Source organism: Grus americana, chromosome 5 (assembly GCF_028858705.1).
Source record: "Grus americana isolate bGruAme1 chromosome 5, bGruAme1.mat, whole genome shotgun sequence".
Lineage (NCBI taxonomy): Eukaryota > Metazoa > Chordata > Aves > Gruiformes > Gruidae > Grus > Grus americana.
The window spans coordinates 8,476,349-8,498,302 of record NC_072856.1 but is presented as its reverse complement, the minus strand read 5'-3'; the positions used below and the strand labels follow the sequence as shown (position 1 = coordinate 8,498,302).

The following is a 21,954-nucleotide window of genomic DNA, read 5'->3' as shown; positions in this document are numbered from 1 at the left end:
CAGATGTCAGTGGGGAGACGATTTTGTTAGACCTCCCTCCCTTTGAACAAAAGAGGAAAAGGAATAATAGTCAGGTGATCTAGAAGGATTGTCAACTGTAACATTTAAATCATCCTTAGTGAATCAAAAATCTTGATTTCTTAATTTTTATCTACAGGTTAAGGTTCACCTGCTTCACAATTTGAGTCACAGAAACACTGAGTTGTACTGCATATGGATGGGACTTAACTGACATTTAATGGAGTATAAGCCAATACTTCATTTAGTCGAAGTATTTTATGGTTTGTGTATGTGTGTGCAACTATACAGAGAGTCTTTCTGGATCATCATTTTTGATATTCATTATTCCTTAGAAAGTAAACAACATGCTCAATTTTGTGCCAAACATAACACATAAACTCCATAAACCATGGATAAAAGACATCACACCATGTGTTGATGATTATTTAATTAAACTGAGAGGAAATACGGCTGTAGCAGTTAAGTAGAATTTTTACTCAGATTTTATTTGAAATGCTGAAATGTTAAAACAAACTATAGAAGTGAAGCAATGGGTAACAGGGACATAAACCCTTTTACTGACCTACCCAAGATTATAGTTCATTTTTTGAGTGATAGAATTATTTGTAATATAACAAGACTGGAGAGCTTCTTACACTGCCATACCCTTCCAAAACATATATTGGAAAACAATAAGAAATTTAGCAAATTAAAAACATTTACATTCAGTGTAAGGACACATCATTTTAGCATTTGCCTTTCCTTTGATCTCCTTACATTGATTTTCATAACAGTAAACTTACAGTAAAAATAAGAAATGAACTATTGGAGAGTGATCTAAATATAAAACACTTCATAGTCTGCTACAGTACTCTAAGGATTAAATGTGTCTCAGAAAGCCTTTACAAACAGTGTATCCTGAATTGTTAAAGTCAAGGCATCTGTAAGAATCCCTCAGTTCTTCAATTTGTCAGATAGAGGATGGCTTTTTATTGATTCATTTCTAGGTCACTAAACTTTTGTGGTATTCAAAAGATCTAAAGGGCACCCATATGGGGCTTTTCTGATAGCATCCATTGTACCCTGGCTTCAATAGTTACGTTACTATTCAAAACCATAGGAGTACAGCTTTCTTCTTGTAAATAAACAAACAAATCATTTAGCACAGGTATTTCAGTAGCTCACTGATTACTTTCATAAATAAATCCAATGAAATACTTTGAAGTATATTTGTTTTCTGATAATGCTTGGACTTACTATTTTGATGGCTAGGATAAATTTTCAACTGTTATCTTTATGTTTCCAAATTACACACACATCCAAAAGAACTACCTCTCTGTATGTGTAGGAACTATGACATAAGTGTGTTTTAGTCAGCCAAATACTCAAGACAAGCCTGGCCCAAATCTTTATTCTTAGCCTCCATACGAAAGAGCTGTCCCATCTGCAGCTGCAGACTCTTTTTCTGGGTCCAGTCACACAACAGTCCGCAGCTTTCTCTGATTCTTTTTGAACAAAGAGTGTTCTACAGCTAAGTAGCAGGTGAGTAACTAGTGAAGCGTAAAACTATACAACGAAAAGAGATTATTTACCTAGAAGTTATGCATATTGTCTCCAGGACAAAACCTCTTCTGGTCCTACAGATAAGGACATAAATAAAATAGTTTATTGTGATCGTTATCCATTGGTCTCTTTCCACAACAGCATGCTTTCATGGCTCAAACAGTCATGAAGAAAAAGCAGTATTGTCAGTATCAATGCAATGAATTCCAACATATAAGCATGTTGAAAACTAAGGATAAAGACCAATTCCTATTTATGGCTCTTTTTACCCCTACACTGTATAGGCTACTGAACACATAAGAGACATTCTCAACACCTTTCTGCATGGACTGTCTGTCTCAAAGAAATCAGTAGGTCATTGAATTAAATACAAAATTTTAAGGCACTGGAGTTTAACTAGGGCACACAAAACAAAGAGAGCAGATATGAGTGGGGCACAGTAAATATATAATTTATATCAAAATTGGGACAAAAATCTCATCTAATTATAGAAATTCATATGTAAACAAGTGGCCTTAAGGAAAAATCTCTAGCCATAACTGCTCCCTCTGCACAGGGGTATTCATGTTCCAAGAGAAGGATGGAGAATAAGCACTATAACTTGAAGAAGAACAAAAAGTCAGGAACAAAATCCACCATAAGGTAGCAAATACATATAGATCATGTTTATAATAGCTGACTTTTAAACATCAGTATATTAAATGGCATTAAGGTCTTTGAAATACACCAGATAAATTGTAGTATAATTGCTTAAAATTATGAGAACTAAGAAGAAAAAATAAGACTGCAACAATGTAATGTACAGATAGCTTATTTTTTTTCTCTGTATGAAGTCTAGACAGGTTGCCCTAAAGCTGCCAAAAGCCTGTCATAGCCTATCAGTATTGATCATTTTTTCACCAGATAGTTCTATAGTATGGTACTGTGACCTAAGGTGTGTCTTTCTGTAGCTATGAAACATCTCTCTGAATTGCTGCAGGTTATAAGATGCGATTATTTTAATAATCTGAAATTCCATTTAAAAGATACTTTACTAATGTCCACATTTACTAAGCTTGAGGGGATACACTTTGTGTCACTTGCATTTAATTAGCACATGCCAAAAATGAGTTGTCAAACATGTAAGTTACAATATTTGGCATTTGGCCATACTTCAGGAAGGTGAATTCTGGTAACTTGTATTTTGTAGAATTATATTTAGCAAATCACTGTTTTGTACCTCTCTGGAGGTTATCTTTTGCAACTTTAAAAAGATGATAAATTCAATTATATTGACAAGTGAAGAGAGCTCTTACCAGTCAGGTTAAATTGCATGTCTAACAAAAATAATAGTAGCTAATTAAAGTAGCTGAAACTGCTTCAAGGCTTAGAATGTACAAGTATAGACCTGCTTTTAAGCAGACAACTTTAACTTTTAATAATTGACCCCAGCTACCAACAAAAACCCTCCTACTGATAATCTTGAAAACATTTAGCCGTCAATGACCTTGTCAAAACTAGAGCATCTTAAAGGTATGTAAGAATAGGTTCTTATAGGGTACCCAGCACAGATCTACTCGAGTGTCCTGTAACTGACTATGCAGAATGTGTTATATAAACAAGGCTTATATTTAAAAAACAAAATAACTTCCTCCTGGAAACTCTTCCTGAGGCTGGCAAAACAGACATACAACAGGTTGAAGTACATTGGAGAGGGGAGGGTAGGAAAGGACATAACCAACAGCTATACTATTTGTTTGTTTTGAAAGGGAAGATTCTTCTAGAAAGCTAATCTTTAAGAGCAGTTTAAGATGAAACAACAAACAAGTGGTCACGCATTCATATTGAACAAACTGTTTTGATAGTGTTCAAATTTCCTTTCACGCAGAGTCAGAATGTTTGTTTTACCACTTCTTACAAACCCAGTACAGCAAGATCTTTTGAAATTAAAGTACTAGTTAAAATCCAAAACCTTCTTACTATATGAACAAAACCCAGGAAGTTTCAAGTGTCTCTAGCAGCTAGGATCTTGCATGAGACTACCATGTGCCTCAACTCTCTATTTCTCATATAAATAAAACACTATCAAAAGAATATATTATAGAATTAAGTTCAACTCAAATTCATGATGCTCTTTATTATGAATTAAGTTTTAAAAAATTGTGCACTTATATTTCAAACAATATTTTATAGTCTTATCAAGTAACCTGCACCATTACTATATCTTCATAACAGTTAAAATAAATATTTTAATACCCTGAATCTACTATTATTTGGTTAAATTAACCAAGATAATGTGTCAAATAATGAAGATGAGCATTTAATTTGCAAAGGGAGCTAAGCTAAAAGTAATGCAATTTATTCTTGCCTTAGAGAACGTTGAAGGAAGGGGGAAGAATTTAACCTTTTTATAACACTTGGAGTATAACACAGAAAGATCTTCCTAGGAGGTTTATCACTGACAGCTTCAATCCTGTATAATATTAAGCTTGCCTAGACTAATCTCATGACAGAATTTTTTTGTATACTGACAGGATATTCTAACAATGTGGTTACAATTCTACCTGCACCAACTTTAAAAATTAGTCTAAAAATTTTTACACTAATGAGTCATGAATAAATATAGCTCCTACTTTAAGACTTTTTGTATATAATTATATGTTTCAAAATAATATATGGTGTCTTATTTGGGAAAAAAAAATAGCTTTCAAATTTAAAAGAGAGATTCTCCTTCGTGTTTCTGTGAAGCTAAGTTTGATATCAGATCACAAATAAACAACCAACATAGGGGATAAATAAATTAAAACCCACCACTGAGTATTGCCAGCTATGTATTCAGAGGAGGGGGAAAAAAAATTTCAGGTAAAAATCCTATCATTTTCAAATCATTGAGTCTTGTAATCTCTTTCATTAGAACACAAAGCTCACTGCCCTTGTATTCACTTCATCTGGTACCATTAAGGTCAGATCAAACGGATAGCTAACCCTACGCTCAACAGTAGCCAAAAGCAGATATTTAGGAAGAGGTAATAACTGAACTGAACAAGCAAATGTGATGCTTCACCCAAGCGCTTGCTCAGCCTCCCACCATTTGTAGCTCAAGGATTTCCTTAACCGGACTTGGTATCCACTAACCTAGTAATGCAAATGGCTTTCCCTTCCATCAAGCTGCCCAGTTTCCCACTGAGACCATGATTTTTCTTACATCCACAACAGTTTATGGTGAAGCATTCCATCACTGAACTGCACACTGTCTGAAGAACAACTTTCTTTTGTTTAATGACAATTTTCCAGTTAGTTCATTTGATGCCACCCAGTTCATCTCCTGGAAGGGGCAGTGAATATTGTAATGGGAAGACAAAACAAAACTAATCTAATTTCATAATCTCTGATCTGTGTGAAATATGATAGGTTCTAACATTTTTTTCTTCTTCATTTGTCCATAGCAAGATTGTAGCTCTTCTGAAACTGGGTGAAAAAAGTCAGATCTTCACTGAAAGCGGTAAGAGATAAAACCCCTATCATTTTTCCTGAATTCACAGAAATTTGGGTGAAATTTCATGAGAAAATTAAGCTTGACTGGCACTTTCTGCCTTGAAAAAGGCCATCTACTTTCTCTCCTAGTCCTCACTGTGAAGTCCTCCTTTCTCTTGTGCTGGCTCTGGTACTCATCTTGCATGTTAGTGACCTGATTCAGGTCACCAGACAGACAGAAAAGTCTCCACTCTCTAAACTGGTGAGTTTTCTGTCAACTTGGAGAGCTGAGAGTTGAAAAGCAGTAGCGCCAGCTCAACGAACAAGATTGCACAGCCAAGAATAGGGAGAAGGATTCGGACAACTTCTTTCAGCAATAGTGAACTGCTGTAACCAATTCAGTTTTCTCAAAAAATCTGAACTTAAAGGGTGGCCATTACACAAACAGTGGCCTATACGGAATTAGCTAACATCAGTTATTTTTTCTGGCAGGCAACTATTCAAATTATTTACACTTTGTGTAAAAAAAAAAATCAAGATTTTCTAAGATTCAGTGAGAGAGCAACATCTGTCTCTAATGATGGATAAAATGTAGATATAAAAACTAGCCTTAAAGTAACAACAAGCCATAATAAGAGCAATTACCTTGCTCACTAGCAAATTGAAAATGCTGTTCAGCCTCTAGTGCAGATTCATGAGGCCTATACCTAAAGGTAACATGATGTAATCCCAATAGTGGCTAAAACAGATTTCAAATAACATCTCCCCAGATCTCACTGTTAGATTCTTTAGTGTTAAGACTAATTTAAAATATTACAACAATTCAAAATATTTAACCAAAATTCTAGATACAAATGCAGTCTCCCAAGTGATGGTTGTCATTCCACAGTGAAAGTAAACACAGAAAAAATGTTGAGATCATACTGTTTTCATCCCTTTAGAAAATGACTGAAAATTACTGACTAAATCTTTCTTAAGGCTCAAAAGCCAAACTCTGAACAGCTGCTAGCCTACTGGTGCCTATCACTAGAGACATGATGTTTTTGTCTTTGCATAAATTTCATGCCAATGAATTCTAAACAATATTACTAGAAATATTTTCAAGTGATCAGGACACTAAACTTCTTGGAAGTAAAAAGCCGACCTTAGAACATCAAGAAGGATGTAACAGGAAGGATGCAATGGCAATTTCTTAAGTTGTGAAGCTTGTTTGCATTATAAACACCAAGAATGTATATTAGAAATGAACACAGAGTATGGTTCCTAGTTTTGATTATGAGAATGCCATTTGAAATAGTATCGGAAGCATTACTAAAGTGAAGATAAATGGCATGTCCTGCTTATCCTCTATCTGCAAGTTCATTATCTCATATAGAAAGATTACACAACATACTGGCTGCTACTTATATCCTTGTACTGGGTTTGGGTGGCCAGGTTTTGGTAGCAGGGAGGCTACAGGGGTGGCTTCTGTGAGAAGCTGCTAGAAGCTTCCCTCATGTCCAACAGAGCCAATGCCAGGCGGCTCCAAGATGGACCCGCTGCTGGCCAAGGCCAAGCCCACCAGTGACAGTGGTAGCGCCTCTAGGATAACATTGTTAAGATAGGAAAAAAACTGCTGCGTAACAGCAGCCAGGAGACAAGAGTGAGAATACGTGAGAGGAACAACTCTGCAGACACCCAGGTCAGTGAAGAAGGAGGGGGAGGAGGTTCAAGGCCTGCAATTCAGCGACTCCTCCAACAGCATTCAAAACTAGAAACTGTATTCATATTTTCTAATCTTCCAGTTCTTTCTTCCCTTCGCTGTCCTCTACTGGTTCTCATAAACACTAATGGTCGTAACACTTCATCAGCAAGCTCTTAAAATACCCTGCAGACACAATCTATTTGAAACCACCCAAATCACCTAGGCATATACCAGTCTGCTTTTTCCCTAGACAAAGCTGAAATCTAGTCACTGTTCTCAATTATGGTAGTCATGAGATTTCAGGCCTCCTTCTGGGTGAAGATTAATACAAAAATTCATAAATTTTTCCCTTTTCTCAGTATCAGCTATGACTAGCTTTTCCACTTCATCAAGTAATGAACCAGCCTGTCTCTTGGGCTTCTCATAATTATTGAGTTACTTAAGAAAAATTTGTATTAGTCTTGATGATTCTTGCTAGTTGTATTTTACTCTTTACCTGAGTTTTTCAGTTTTTGTCTCTATGCTCCCATTTTACAATTTTGCACTGATCCTTAACAACCTGTGAGGCATTCGAAAGCTCAGGATTTAGCCAAAACGGTGCACTTTCATCTTATCAATGAGAAACTGGCCTTTTTATCTGTAATAACACCTTTTTTACTTTTATCTTCCAGATTTTACCTATCAATTTCAAATCTATTGACAGTTGTCTTCCTGTAATCACTGTTTTAACTTAAAATAACACATTAATTTTTAAGGCTTTAATGCAGGATTTTTGGCACTTAATATGTAGGCATTCGGACATTGCACGTTGTATCTCAAATAGCTTTGCAGTATGATGTATGTTATCATCACTCCTACAAATAAGGAAATTGAGGTACTTTACCTCTTATTAAGTGGGAGAAAACACACAACTTTCTAGATTTCAACAGTTCAGAGAAATTGCTGTGACTGGAAAATTAAAAGCTAGACCTGTTGTCCCTGGGTTCCTAGTTCTTTGTTCCAGCAACATAGTATAACAATCTAAATACTACATTTTGATACCATTTAGGATGTGAACACAGATTACAGCTGCAGATGTTTTCCACATAACTACAGATGTTTCTCTAATAACCTTTCATTTTCTCCCTGTAATACCAGTTCTTTTTGCTAGGAAAGTAACAAGCTTGAAAGTTTCTCATAAAAACTATTAATCTGATAAACATTTAAAATAGGAAAAAAATTTAATCGTATTTCTATCACCATTGAGCCTTTACATCAATCTGAAGTAGTTTTGTATCCTTAAAAGCCCAAGATGAATGAACTGATGTGACAAATCAGATGGTATCTCCTTCAATTTCTCTTCTACAATAACAATTGTCTTTACTTATATGCTGAAACTGTAAGCACTTACAAGACTAACTTGTAAGAAGTTAATGAATCTTCCCTCACAATTGTGGTCTTGGCTGCTATGCTTAAACTAAGGCGCCTGGGAAATGTTTCTTGCCTCTAAGTCCAGTACGTACCCTGGAGATATGAAGACAAGACCTATGTGTACAATATCCTCTTCCCCTTTGCTATGCTTTAAATAGAAAGGAAAGCTGGGCATCTCAGCTGCAATGGAGACATGGTACCAGACAGTTTCAATGTAGCCTGCAAAGGGAATTCTGTTGTAACCTATTTAATCATCTCAGTGTGCCTCATACACATCCTGACAGAAAGCAGGCTTCCATCAGCTTTCTCTTAGTTGATTCTGACAATCAAAAGGTTAAAAGATTTTGTATTTCACACCTTCCTCAGAAAGCCAAGGTAAAACCAAAACCACCTTTGTAATGATAAACAGTCTGAATCTCACAGGAAATCAAATAGTTTAGAAAATCTTAAATAATTTGAAAAATTTCCTAAAAAGTCCTGAAATTTGCTAAACACCCTGCTTTCAAACAGAATTCTGAGGTATTCTTCTTGGAGGCTCAACCTGTCTAAAAGTAAGGTTTTGATCCACCTCCAGTAATTCTTGAAATAGATAATAGTCCACTCTGAAGGCTATCCAAAGTGAAGGGGGCTGAAAGTTATACATTCTTAAAGTCTGAGTTTAAAAAACAATAAACGGACAGGTTATTTGATAAGTACATTAAAATGAGCAAAACACGTCAGAATATCCCTTTAAGTATCTATATATTCTGTACTAACCAATAAGAAGAAGGGTTCCAACAGCTACACCTCCACCTGGAAACAAAACAAAATGAAGAATAAAGTAAGACTACATTTTAATACTATGTTAGAGAACAATTAAGTTTTCTTAGTTTATAAGTCAAAGAAAGGTGATAACGGGGAATTTAAAAATATAAAAGTGAACAACATTTTAATTACCTTTGCAATACTTCCTACAATTCTCTATTATGAAATAATTATACATTACATGTAATTATATATTACACATTACAATTACTTTCACAATATACTGTACTATCATCATTGTGGTAAAAAGATCCTGCAGAGCTCTACGCAACTATGCTCAAGTATTACAATAATGATGTATGGTCTGAGCCAGCGAATTTTTACTTGGATGACTCAAGTGAGTAAACATTCTCCAAATTAAATCTGTATTAATCACTACCAAGTGATATTCCTTTGTACCAAGAACCACGTATGTAAAGTGACCTACTAAGAGGCTAGCAAATTTCCACCCCAAGTCAACGAGGCAAAATCCTGTCTCCATTGTTTTTTTATCTTATTACTGAAACAGACATGACAATAAAGACAGGTAGGATTTCAGCCAAGGAAACCTGGACTGACAGATCATAAACATCATAACACACATCTGAAAAAACCAAAAAACTATTAAAGTCTTTTATAGTATGTCTTGGACATAAAAACAACTCTATGAATGCAGTTGATTGAAATATTTGTTCAAAAATAAAAATACATTTTGACAGATTTATACATGGCCACTATTATTTTTCTTTCTTTTTGCTTAAACAATTACAATTGATGCTTATGTTCCAATCATAGATGACTGAATGAATAACAGACAGAATAGAATACTCCCAATATGTTTTGATATATAGATTCTTATATCATTGATCTCAACAGTGTGGAGGACCATGAAAAAATAATCTATGAACTCCCATCCTGACTGCTTTACTTCATTCTTGAAGAGACAGCAAGCATAATTATGTAACAGTGGTTTAAATAGTTGTCCCAAGTTGGAATTTTTGCAAAGATGGTGAAAGAATTAGTATTCGATTTCAGGTGAAGAGTAAACTGTTTTATAATCTGAATTCCAACAATCCACCAATTTTTGTTAAATTTTATTTGTTCGGGAGATAAATGCAAACAAACCCAAAAGATGTACTACAGTGGAAAGGAGAAAAAAAGACCAAAATGTGAAATCATATGGTTGATACAAAGTATGCTTCCAATATTCACTGCATTCAATTGTTCAGGGAGATAGAACACACGGGTTACTAAATACAGTTGTTTAAACTAGCACAAGTTCTATACAGCACATAGAAAAAAGTAGCTCAAAATTAGGAGATTTTACCAAATCATAGCATGACATAGAAAAGATGATCAAAACAGCCATAAGTAATGTATTACCTCATGGCAATAAGGACTTAAAATCTTGGTCATAAAAAGCTCACTTGTAGCCACCACAGTAGTATCTCTTCTGCTTTTAAATTGCTTGCACAAGACAGAATTTGTTTGTCAAACAGTGGGTCAGCCCAGTCAAAATTCTCACAAGCTATATTTTCAGATCATCAATTGTACTGTCTCTTTCTACAAGCTGGAGTTGTAACATATGTGCGCATAACCTGGTTGCTAAAGGAAAACTCAGGTCAAAGGACTGGCTTTACATTATCAGATGTAGTGGGCAGTTTGAACAAGTGTATTCTATTAGATGGAATGTAAAACTATTGCAGTTACCATGGTCACATATTCATATTACAATGAGCAACAATAATAGTAAATTAAGCAAAAAAACAGACAAGAAAAATTAGCATGAATGCTGATAGAATCAAAAGGAAGAGTTAAAAGCTTCAAGTTTCCTAAGAAAACTGCTGTGAACTTGTAATTCTTTCTAATTTTATTATTTTAATTTTTCTGTGCTAGTATCTAAGGCAGTAGTACATGTAAACAACTAAGCAAGACTTGTAACTTTCTGCATTGCTACTTACAGCAATGAGATTTAAGATCTTATGGACAGAAACACAATCAACTTTCCAAGCTGAAACTGTCCCTATTGTTTTCAAAGTGTACCTGTGAGCTTTTCTCAAGCAGCTTGAAACAAAACATTCAATACCAAGTACGTGATGGTTATATTATGCAAGAGTTACAGCTCATTACAGATAGCTGCTTCAGCACAAATCAGGCATATATGGTCTATAAACCTTGAAAGTAAACTTGAATATAAAGCCTGGAGATGTAAAGAGTGCCTTAATGGTAACAAGGCATTTGAAAGCCAGCACGTATCTACCATCTGTTTTTGAAAGGAAATGCATTTATTAGAATTATTATTATCAACAATAATGTAACAAATCAGCGAGTAGCTGTAGGGTAAAAGAAATTCCTCCATGTATCCTCTGCCTTCTCCTCTCTTCAAAAGTTTCTAACTAGACCTCTGTCTGATAATACCATGCTTTCCCTTACTCACACTTATTCATAAGCTATAACTTCATGCCTGGCAAATAATACTGTATCCGGGTTGCAGCTTCTGGACAAGGCAAACTTAAATCCAAGCCTAAAGTGAAACATCTAGAAGACTGCCTGGTGACTGTTAAAACACATGTATATGTCATGGTACGAAATTCAATTGAAATAATTGTCGTGGTATGAAATGAAATATTTTGTACAGTCAATTATTTAACTGCTAGTGGGCAAGATGAAAGAAAAAAAGTAACAGCGTTCTTTAAGAAACACATAAACAGCATTCTGCAAGACATTTCTGAAGCATTTCCACACACACTCAAAAGGGACACAAAGGAGACCAAGTACAAAACTTCTAGTCACCAGCACAGTGAGTTGCATCAACAGAAGCTCAAGTCAGTTGGTCAAGGGATGTGACTACTCCTCTTTATTCAGCACTCCTTAGATCACATCTGGAATACAACATCCAGTTTTGGGCCCCTCAGTACATGAAAGAAGATAACTTAAGTGAGTCCAGCAAAGGGGAATCAAGGTGGGGCAAATGACCCAAGAAGAGTGGCTGAAGGAACTGGGCTTGTTTAACCTGGAGAAGAGAAGAAGACCTAATAGCAGCCTGCTGGTACCTAAGAGAAGCTACTGAGAAGTCAGTTGAGCTCTTTGCTGAGGTGCACAGTGGGAGGGCAAGAAACAACAGGCATAAATTGAAACAGGAAAAGTTCCAAATGGATATAAGGAAAAAGAAAATTCCCTACCAAGGTAATTAGGCAATGGACTGGGTTGTCCACAGAGGCTGTGAAATCTCTGCAATTGCAGATTTTTAAGCCTCAATTGGACAAAACCCTGAGCAACCAACTCGGAATTGAGTGCTGAGCCTGCTTTAAGGTTGATGAATCCCTGAGGTCCCTCCCCAGCCTCCAAAATCAATGATTCTGTACAGGCCCACCTAGCTGGGTGGTCTGTCTCCAACAAGGCCTAATACCTGGTATCAATGGAAATTTTATTACAGTATGCATGTTTGGCATGAGTCTTTCCTGGCCTGCCCACTCAGCCTCCAGAAATCAGTGATTTAAGGCTAGGAGGTTACCAAAGATTTAACATAGGAATAGAGAGTTTTCCAGTTTTTCAGAGATGCCACAACCCAAAAAATATCTTAAAAGTATTTTCAAAAGTTGCTGTCCCTAGGGTTGAAGAACTTTCCTGATGTTCAAGTGTAAAACTTGTTAAGGTCAGGGAATTATTGAATATTTAAAAGACAAGGACAAGGTACTTCAGAAGGGATCCCAGGTGTACTGGAAGAAGTGTCCTCAACTTCCATAACAAACCACTAACTATGTTAGCAAGTGCCTGGACATTTAGGAGACTGCTACTAATGGGAGCTGTCTACATCTTCTGACCCATGCTGTGCAAAATGCACTGTTTATAAAAGGGAATATGAAGAAGAACTGGAATATTCAATACACATCTTATATTTATGCAATTAAAGGGTTTCACAAATTACACTCACTTAATGAAACACGTCTTTCAAGGAGGAAGAGCTTTCTCCACAAGCATGGTAATCCCTGATCAAAGTGCAGGTGTTCCCTACCAAACAGACACATGCACACGATACAGAAGTCTGATTCTCCTTAAGACACATAGGCTGCAAAAACTTCTCTATAAAATGGTTAAAACTTTTATATTTCTCATTCCTCATACAGAATATCCTTAGGAAAAAAAGTGGTATAGTCCTATATTGCATGTACTCCTCCAAGGATGAATGAACAAAGCTAAAGTCAAGCCTTCCTCACCTAGTAGTCCCATCTATGTACACCGAAGATGTACTCCAACTGGACCAGTAGTTAGTAAAAGGCTAATGCAGCCCTCACGCATACAGATAAAACATGGTGTTTATACCCGTGAAATGAATTAGTTCCCAATCCAAGCAAACGGTGCTAGTTCATGCCACAGACTGTAACATAGCAATGGTCACAACAGATCAGTCCAAGAAACTATCTGGCATCTTGACAATGACAGTAGGCAAAAGCAGATTCACAGACAGCAACAACAGCATCACGGTCATGTAACTTATCTAAATGGGACGTTTACAATGATGTAGCAGTGGCGACCAAGACAGAAAAGACACACTGAAAATCCAGTCTCACGGTCAAACGCATCCTAAAAATTGCCATACTGAAGAACCAGAACTACCTTACGTTCAACTACGAGTTAATTCACCAAACATGTTTTACAAAACCGAAAACTTCAGACCCCTTACTGTGGCAGTCTGAAATGCAACAGGGACGTGATACCAAGTAAATTTAGAGAGTAGCTTTCCACTCTAGAAAGGTTGCTTAAACCGATTTAAACGAACGGTAAATGGCAATCTTCTCCTCCGCGAGCGGGCTGCAAAGCGGGGGCACCTGCCTGCACCGCCCCGCCTCCCTCCTCCTCCTCACACGGGGCCGGGGGGGGGCTGAAGGCGGGAAACGGATCCTGCTCTGCCCCTTCCTTCCCTCCCTCCCCCCCAATCCTCCCCCCAATCCTCCCCCCAATCCCGGGAACTGTGGGGAGGAAGGAAGAGCCCGCGGGAGTAGCTGCCGGTTATGGAAGGTAAATGACAGGCAGGGCCCGGCAACGGAGAGGGCCGCCGGGCGGGGGGAGGGGGCAGCAGCCGGGTCCCAGGTCCCGCTCCCCACCAACCTAGCACACAGTCCAGGGAGGGGAGCCCGCTGGAGAGCAGCAGCTGCCCGTGGCGAACGGAAGGCCGAGTGCCCGCGACAGCGGCTAGGCGGCTGCCGGCCGCGGCTTTCCGCTGGAAGCTGGTAACCCCGCGGCCCCGCGCCACCCCGCCAGCCGCCGGGGCCGCCGCCATCTCGGCTGCCTGTCGGTTGACAGGAGCAAAGGGACGCCGGGAAGAATCAAGCCCTTTCCTCTCCACCAATGGGAGAGGGGCTTGGGAAACCGGCTATCCAATGGGAGACCGCGTTGTTTCCACGTCCCGGGCTAAAGGGGCGGGGAAAGGGCTGGGGCGCCTGGTAGCGAGCAGGCAGGTGAGTGTGGCGGGGCCGCGCCGGAGGGCACGGGGTGCGGCTTCGGCGGGGGTTCCAGAGCTCTCACCGGGGCTGGGGGGGGGGCGGTAGAAGTGTCTTGTCCCGCCTTGGCGCGGGGCTGGCGTGAGGAGGCGGCGGTAGTGCGGTGCCGGTGACTCGGCCTCGCCGGCCGTGCTGCGGAGGCGGAAAGCCCGCTTTCTTCTGCCGGGGGTTGGGATGCCCGAGGTGTCAGTAAGGCTTGGAGCAGAGCGGGTCCTGAAGGCAGGGGCTCGCCTGGCCTGTGCACCCCTGAGTTCCCTCGTCAGTCTCTGTGCCGCGCGGCCGGCATCATCTTCAAAAAAAAAGCTTTTTTCGTGTGCGAGCCTGGACGTGAATAGGAAGGAGAAAGTATTTTTTTTGTTTTTCCCTCATGGTATTTAAATAACTATACGTAGGACAGATATTACTATAAGTATGCTTGGAGTCCCTCTCCTGTTGTAAATAGCCGTAGATCTGTAATAAATATGTGATTTAAGACCTCTCACTTGGAAACAAGATGTTATGTCAATATGATAGCTCTGGACCATGGCATAAGCCAAGAGCTATAGCAGAAAAAGTTACTTTAAATGAGAAATGTAATTTGTGCTTTGTTAGCATTTATTGTTGAATCAGTTGTTAATACCATAAAAGTTATTTTTTGTATTTTGGAAGATTAGTATGCCCTTTATTCTTTATTAGCAATTTATAGATAGTAGCCTGCAGCCTTGTACATGGCAGCAAACAACCACCCTATATTTCCTTTTCTGTTCTTGTTTTCTATATCTATGTTACAAATAAATTAAAATGCTTTTTATCTTAATGAAAACTTTTTGTATGCTTGCTTTGTAAACTAACGCTTTATAGTACTCTCAATTTAAGAGAAATCCCTATGAGAACATAGAAGAGTCACTGTCACAAGTATTTGTTTTTATTGGTGTTTCAGATGCATCAAAAGCTTCTTGAAGATATTTGCACATAGCAGGATGTACTAACAAGACTGATGTTATAATTCCCCACTCTGCATCTTTCATATCAATGAATGATTTTTGTTATAAACTACACTTTTTCAACACCTGTGGTTGTTGAGCCTGTCCCATTTTTAATTGAGGAAAAAAATAATACCTGTAATAAATATGAACAGCAAGAAAGAGCAACAATATGTTAACAATCCTGAACCTCAAAGTTTTTCCTTCATATCAAAATCATGCTTGGGAGCATGAAGTTCCAGTATTAAATCTTCCTAGCTGGTAAAGTTGCATTCATTTTCCTGCTGGCCAAGCTCCTTTACATATTAAGGAGTGGACAGTTTAAGATCTTTATCATGAGTATCAAGAGGTTGTCTTAATGCCAAACTGTGAAACATTGAATCATAACTATTTAATTTCAAATGTAGATTATTGTCCAGTGGAAGTTAGAAGTATTTGTCTTTAGAGGAAAAAAATTAATCAAAGGACACATTTAAAAACATAGCAAGAAATATAGCTATTAAATGTCATTTCTGTAGGATCTGACTAATGATTTGTGAATAACCGGAGTAGGAAATACTGTAACAAAGTAAAAGCATAAAGCATAATTCGAGTGTGTGTTAGTGTCAGTGGGATCCTATTGTGTCAATTCTGCATAATTGAGTGAGGAGGCTGAAACTTACAGAGAGTTCTCCATTTCTAAAACATCACATCAGCTCTTTCATTTCTTACTGTACTGTCATTCCAACTAATATAGGTTGCATTAACTTTACAGAGTAAGTGTAAATGTACATCCAGGGCTGAGCCCTCTCTTTTGGTTGTCCATTTCTCATTGGTATTTCTCTGATAGGTAGCTTTTGCACTTCCCCCCCCCCCCCCCATTTCATCTCATTTTCTTCAAAGGCAATTAAAACTAGAGGCTTTTTTCTTTTTCTTTCCTTTTTTTTTTCTCTTTCACTTTGCGCCTAGGTTCTGAAAGCATTTTGCAATTGAGAATACGTGTGCTGTGGTCCTACCATTTTTGGAATTTCTTGCATTAAGTGCAAGTGTACTGGAAATATCAACATCTCCTGAGCTGATCTAATTGGTCAGCGTTCCAAAAAGAGGAAGTTTCATTTCCTTTTCCTCCTCTGCTTCCAGTCCAACAACCGTGGTGCTCATCAGATCCTTTCATGAGCTGATTCAGCTCACTAATCTGACTTCTTGGAACCATCTATCCACTTTCTCAATAGGTTAATTTTGTGTTATATTGCTGAGTTGATTCAATGAGGAAAAAGGTATATACACAGGGTGGGGAGGAGGCAATTCGACCTTCCCACCTGTTGCTGACTGTGAACTGCTAATTCACTTCACCTTGTGAACCTTGCAGCTATTTCAGAATTATACATATTTTTTTAAAAAAAGTGGTATTTTTGTTATAAATGTTGTGAGTTCAAATCCTTTAAAATATAGAGAAACTGTCTCTTACAATGTAACTTAGAACAGGAGAGACTGTTTCCAATATTACAAAAAAATTGGAGAAGTAGAACTAGTTTTTCAGTATAAGAACTGAACTTTTAAAAAGTATTGCAGTAGTTCTGTTCATGATGTTCACTTTCGTCTGTCACATTTTAAAATGATGGGTACAGTTAAAGTCCTACTGATTTAGGAAGCAGGTGGAAATAAGCTCTTTTTTTGAGGAATTAATTTTAAAAAACTGCAGCTATTTAATACAATAAAGCTTTACAAGTGAATAGGTACTTGTGAAAACATCACTTACAATGCCTGACTTTTGTCTGAAATGAAATGCAGGTAGAGAAGAAAGTGCTTGTATGCAATTGTCTTTATTTTTAAGTCAATGGTGTTTCATTTTCAGGGATAACAATAGCTTTTCCACTCTCTTTGGATGATACTAAAAGTTTGCTTATGGTCACCTGTCCACTTTCAAAAAGATGAATTTCCAGCTGTTGTAAAAGATCCCATTAGCGGCTGACAGATGAGAAAGCAAGATTGCAGGAATTATAACTCTAGATATTACTATATAAAAACCCCCTCATCCTGAAATACACATTAGTAGGTAGATAAGTCCTATTAGTCCTGCTCTAGGGATGGAACTGAAATGCAGAGAAACTAAAGAACATGGAGATACTGCTAGTGATTAGGAAATGTCTTAGCAAGTTATTTCTTGTCAGCAGAAGTATGGCAACTGACTATGGTTGTACTCAGCTCATTGTAAAATGGAGAAGTCTAAACTTTTGTGTCTAGATTGGGATGCCTTAAACTGTAGAATAATCGACTATTTCTTGCAGCTCGCTTATTATCATGTAGACCTGATCAAATGTTTATGTCAATTTTAACTGCAAATCCTAACTCTAGTATAAAGAAATCAAGCTCTCCATTTTCTATTTCTTGTAAACTCACTGAGCCAATTCAACTACTTGCCTATGCCAAATGCAGATTGTAACATGGATTAAGAGGATTTTGGGTGAGAATTCCCTAAGGAAAAAATGGAGGGAATACAATGGGTGAGTGAGAGAGCAATCAAAACATTTGGGAAAAGGTATGCTTGGAATTTGATCTGCAAGTATCTTTGTCATTTCAAAGGCTGTAGCCTCTGGATTTGGTGAAAATCCTAGTGTACCCAAAATAGCAATGCTTCTTAAAGTATGCTTTATATATTTTGTGCTTGATAAGAGGAAACACATCTGCTGTGGCTGTCATTGCCTCTCCCCTTTGTTTACCGCATGCAGCCTACATGGGTTGCAGATATAAACTCATAGGACCTTCAGTTAATGCAAGGTGAGGCTGTATTGTTTGAGCAGTGTTTCTCAACAAGATGATGTTTTTGATGTGCGTGTTTTGTTTTCCTTTCCTTGATTTCAAATAAATGTTTTTGCTATGATTTAATTGTGCCTTGTAAGAATCAGTGTATGCTCTTGTCCTTCTGTGGCAATGAGCAAAATGCTATCCATTTTGGAATAAAACGCATCAGTCCATTTTGTTTCAAAACTGTACGTCAGCCTGATCAGTTTTCAGTAATATTTTTCTGTTGGGTTTATGTATGGGAGGGAGAACTAGAAAATTGCATCCTAGTGGCAGTTCTAATTTATAATCTTCTTAGTGTTTGCTGTTACATCGCCAAGCTGCTTCCCTCCTCAGTTCTGGAATGTGATGGTATTAGACTGTACTGATTAAAGTTTTATAGTCACCAAATCAGATTAGCTATTGAGTCACCTGACTAGGTAGGGCTCGCAGTCATGTGATCCAGTGCCCTGCTGAGCTCCTGCTGGGAGCTGAAACAAGGTAGTTTGCTTTTGAGATGTTCTTAAGTATCTAACAGCATGGGTCATGGATTATGGCTGCAAAGAAGATGGCTTCATTTTCCTGATCTTTGAACTAGCTAGAATGGGATAAGTTTGAAAGTGCGGGATCTTCAGGCCATGAGCCAACAACTGGAAAGAATGTTTAATCCTGGAAGTTCTGACACCAAAAGACTTGGGGTTTTTTTCAGTATGAAAAAGCTTAAAGACTACTTATCCAATCAGTCTGTGGAAAACGCGAGGATTAGTGGGAGGGTTTAAGACATACCAGTTGTATGATATTATATAAAACATGATGTGATTTTCTTCAGAAAGCCTCTAGATGTTACTTAAACGCATCCCTGTGTGCATACTGAACAACAGTGATAAAATTTTGAACCTGTGTCAAATTTAAACAGCTCTTTTAAAATAGAAGCAAATAAATTAGGAGACATGAGTTAGTGATATGTGCTGAAGACAGTGGTTTAATAAATCATAAAAAAATATTTCTGTAATTTCAGATTATAAAAATGTACAGCATGGTATTACTGAAACTTGCAGAACAGTAATATTGAAAATGAGTTGTAAGTTGAATGTACTGTCTTAATGTCATACAGATTGGTGGTGTATTTCATAGGCATTATTTTCCTTCTGTTTATCATAAGAGGAATTATCTTTTTTTAAAAAAAGATAATATTAATTTAAAAATACTTGTAAGATAAGACTAAAAGCGATGGGAAAACCTCAAACAACACCTAGAAAAGGACTATTATTTGTATTATGGCTTTTGATATTCTGTAATATTTTCCGTACTGGGTTGCATGTCCCTATAAAGCTTACTTCAGGATTAAAAACTAGAAATTAAGACAGATTGAATCTGGCCTTTTCAGATGCTTAACATCGAGAAATCCATTTCATATCGACTACAAATGGCTGCCCTCAGAGAATAAAACAGTTTGTCACTTCAGCGTATCAATGGAAGAAGTGAAGAGTAAACTTTGTTTCAACTGGAAGAACATAATTTAAATGCTTTGGTATTTTGAGTCTTTGTTTTTTGTCTTCCAACTGTATCTGATTCACATATTTAATTAAATAGGCATTTCTAAAGCCAGGTAAATAATGTAGATAATTACAATTTATGGAAAGGAAAGGTTTAATAGCTGTTGGGTTTCTTAATGTCATTTATATTAGTGCAGTTTATGCAAAAGTACAAAATAACTTACATATGCTTTTAGAGCCTAAGATTCACTTCGTATCTGTAAAAATATATGTATCATTGAAATTAATTTATAGCTGCTATAGCGTTTTTTCCTGATACACTGGTATTAACAAAGGTTAAGAATTGGCACATTTTGGATTTCAAAAAAGTTGTTATGTTTTCTGCTCGGTTGTTAGCGCTTTTAGCCTTCAAAGGCATTATTCCAAATAACCAATTCCAAATGTTATTTGTATTACAAATCTACTGGAATACAGGCAATGTTTGCTCCTCACCTACATTCTGGGATTTTATAGAAGGTGCTCTTTTGGGCGGGGGGGGGCGGAATTTAGCTTGTTTGTCCATCATCTCTGCAAAATTGTGAGACCTGAAACCTGTGAAATGCTTTGGCAAAGCACTTGAGGCCTGCCCATGGCCAGAAAAGATTTAACTGATCATAGATCAGAGGTGATTGTAGCTCATCTCTGCTTGCTGAAATATTTTTAAGGAGTTTTCATAACAGAGTATTTTTTTCCCCTCTCTTCTAATGTTAGTTAAAAACAAACAGTAATGTTTCAACAAGAAGTATTTCTGCAGTAGTTTCTGAATTTAAAATCAAACAAAATCTGAGTGATAAGTCTTCTAGTTGCACAGCCCCACCTGCCTGACCTCCCCTCTTATATAAAGAAATGTTATTGTTAACTATTCTTATGCTTACAGGTAACTTCTGACTACTGTGCTGAAGTGTAGGACCTGTATTGCTAACACTGCTTTTCGGCTTAGCTTTCAACAACTGGCTCTGACGTCTGTTGAAGTAATGACAGGCACGCTAGGTGAGATTCAGAAAGTTCCTGCTCTGGGATAGAATGATGAACTGACAGTTAATTGAAAATAAATCTCAAAACCTCGATGATAGCAAAGATGGGAATCTTTGCCAATGTGCTTACATGTAAAGATGTAACTTCTTGGTGAGTCCCACAAACGTGCAACCTCACCTTTCCAGTGTTCCGGCCGCTGATGCATTCTGATTGTTGTGACTTCTGTGCCCATTCTGTCTTACATTTATGAACTACTCAATCTTTGCATGTCTGATAAGCCATGTTCTGGCTTTCCCACATAGTTATGTTGGTCAGTGGCTTCACAAAAGTGTACAACCCTCAGGTTCCGCTGAGGACAAGATACTGCAGAGTCATAGGAACATTCAGACGTATTTGATGGATTTCCATCTAGTTGCACAGTATCATCCCCATCCATAGAATGGAGGATGAACCAAGATGTGCTGCTGTAAATAATTCTGTAGACCTGTGTAACTATACCTTTTCTGAGCACAGAGACGGAAGTCTTGCTTGCTTTTCAAAAGACGTGACTGTTGTACTCACTTTAAAAATAAAAAGCCAGATCCACTGCTGGCTACTTAAGAAATCTTTTATTGTTCCAAATTTGGAATAATACCATGATGGGAAAAAAAGCAGAAAACACTGGATATCTGGCTTTTTTGTAGCCAAGCTGTATTTTAGCAAACTTTCAATATTCTTTATCTCAATGGATTCAGCTTATTCCATCTCCTGTACTGAGCCTGCCAGTTCCATGTCAAAACTGCTGTATTTGCTGAAATCCCATTTCAGGAGCAGGTATCTAGGAGCAGGGCTACCTAAGCAAGCTAGCTGCCTTCTGCTTCTCTGTTTGAGAATCACAAAGGTGATACTATCTGCTCGAGCCAAGTTATCTGCTCAGTAATGTATTGAAGTTTGTGTTGACTTGAGTTAGCTTTTGCTAGCTTATATATTAGTGCTGTGATGGTAGCTGGAAAAGTTTGTTTTATTGTTGAAACCTTTTTATTATATGAATTTCATAAGAATATGAAAAAAGCTTTGGTTATAGAAATATAAATATATTGTAAGAAGGTGCTTGGGTTGCATGCCTGCTACCATTTTTTTTCCCCCCAAGTAATATTTTGCATGAGATTATGTAAATAAGAGGAATAAAAATAAATTAATATTTAAAGTTGTAGAAACTGAAACATATTGAGGGAAACTGAAGATCATCAAGGTCATAGAAATAATAATACTGTAACTGGTAACTGCAGAATAACTTACAATACTGTATGGTAAATGGGAGAGACTTAAGATTGTAGTTGTGAGGGTAA

At 37.4% G+C, this 21,954-nt stretch overlaps 2 protein-coding genes across 5 annotated transcripts in view; one reads left to right on the top strand and one right to left on the bottom strand.

Annotated features, from left to right (window-relative positions):
- ELP4 (elongator acetyltransferase complex subunit 4) overlaps positions 1-14,184 on the bottom strand; it is a 169,242-nt gene extending 155,058 nt beyond the window's left edge. For both annotated transcript variants that reach the window (XM_054828921.1, XM_054828923.1), the window contains exons 1-2: positions 14,003-14,184; positions 8,867-8,902 (exon numbers count right to left, since the gene is read on the bottom strand). In XM_054828921.1, coding sequence (XP_054684896.1) covers positions 8,867-8,902; positions 14,003-14,174 — 208 coding nt within the window. In that variant the 5' untranslated portion in view covers positions 14,175-14,184. The remainder of the gene's footprint in view (positions 1-8,866; positions 8,903-14,002) is intronic.
- Positions 13,858-21,954, top strand: part of IMMP1L (inner mitochondrial membrane peptidase subunit 1) — a 37,407-nt gene continuing 29,310 nt past the window's right edge. The window contains exon 1 of one of the 3 annotated variants that reach the window (XM_054828927.1): positions 13,858-13,912. The gene's annotated coding sequence lies outside the window, so the exon portion shown is untranslated. Of the gene's footprint in view, positions 13,913-14,312; positions 14,353-20,185; positions 20,642-21,954 lie in introns of those variants that run through there. The other 2 variants (XM_054828925.1, XM_054828924.1) reach the window with 2 other exon arrangements.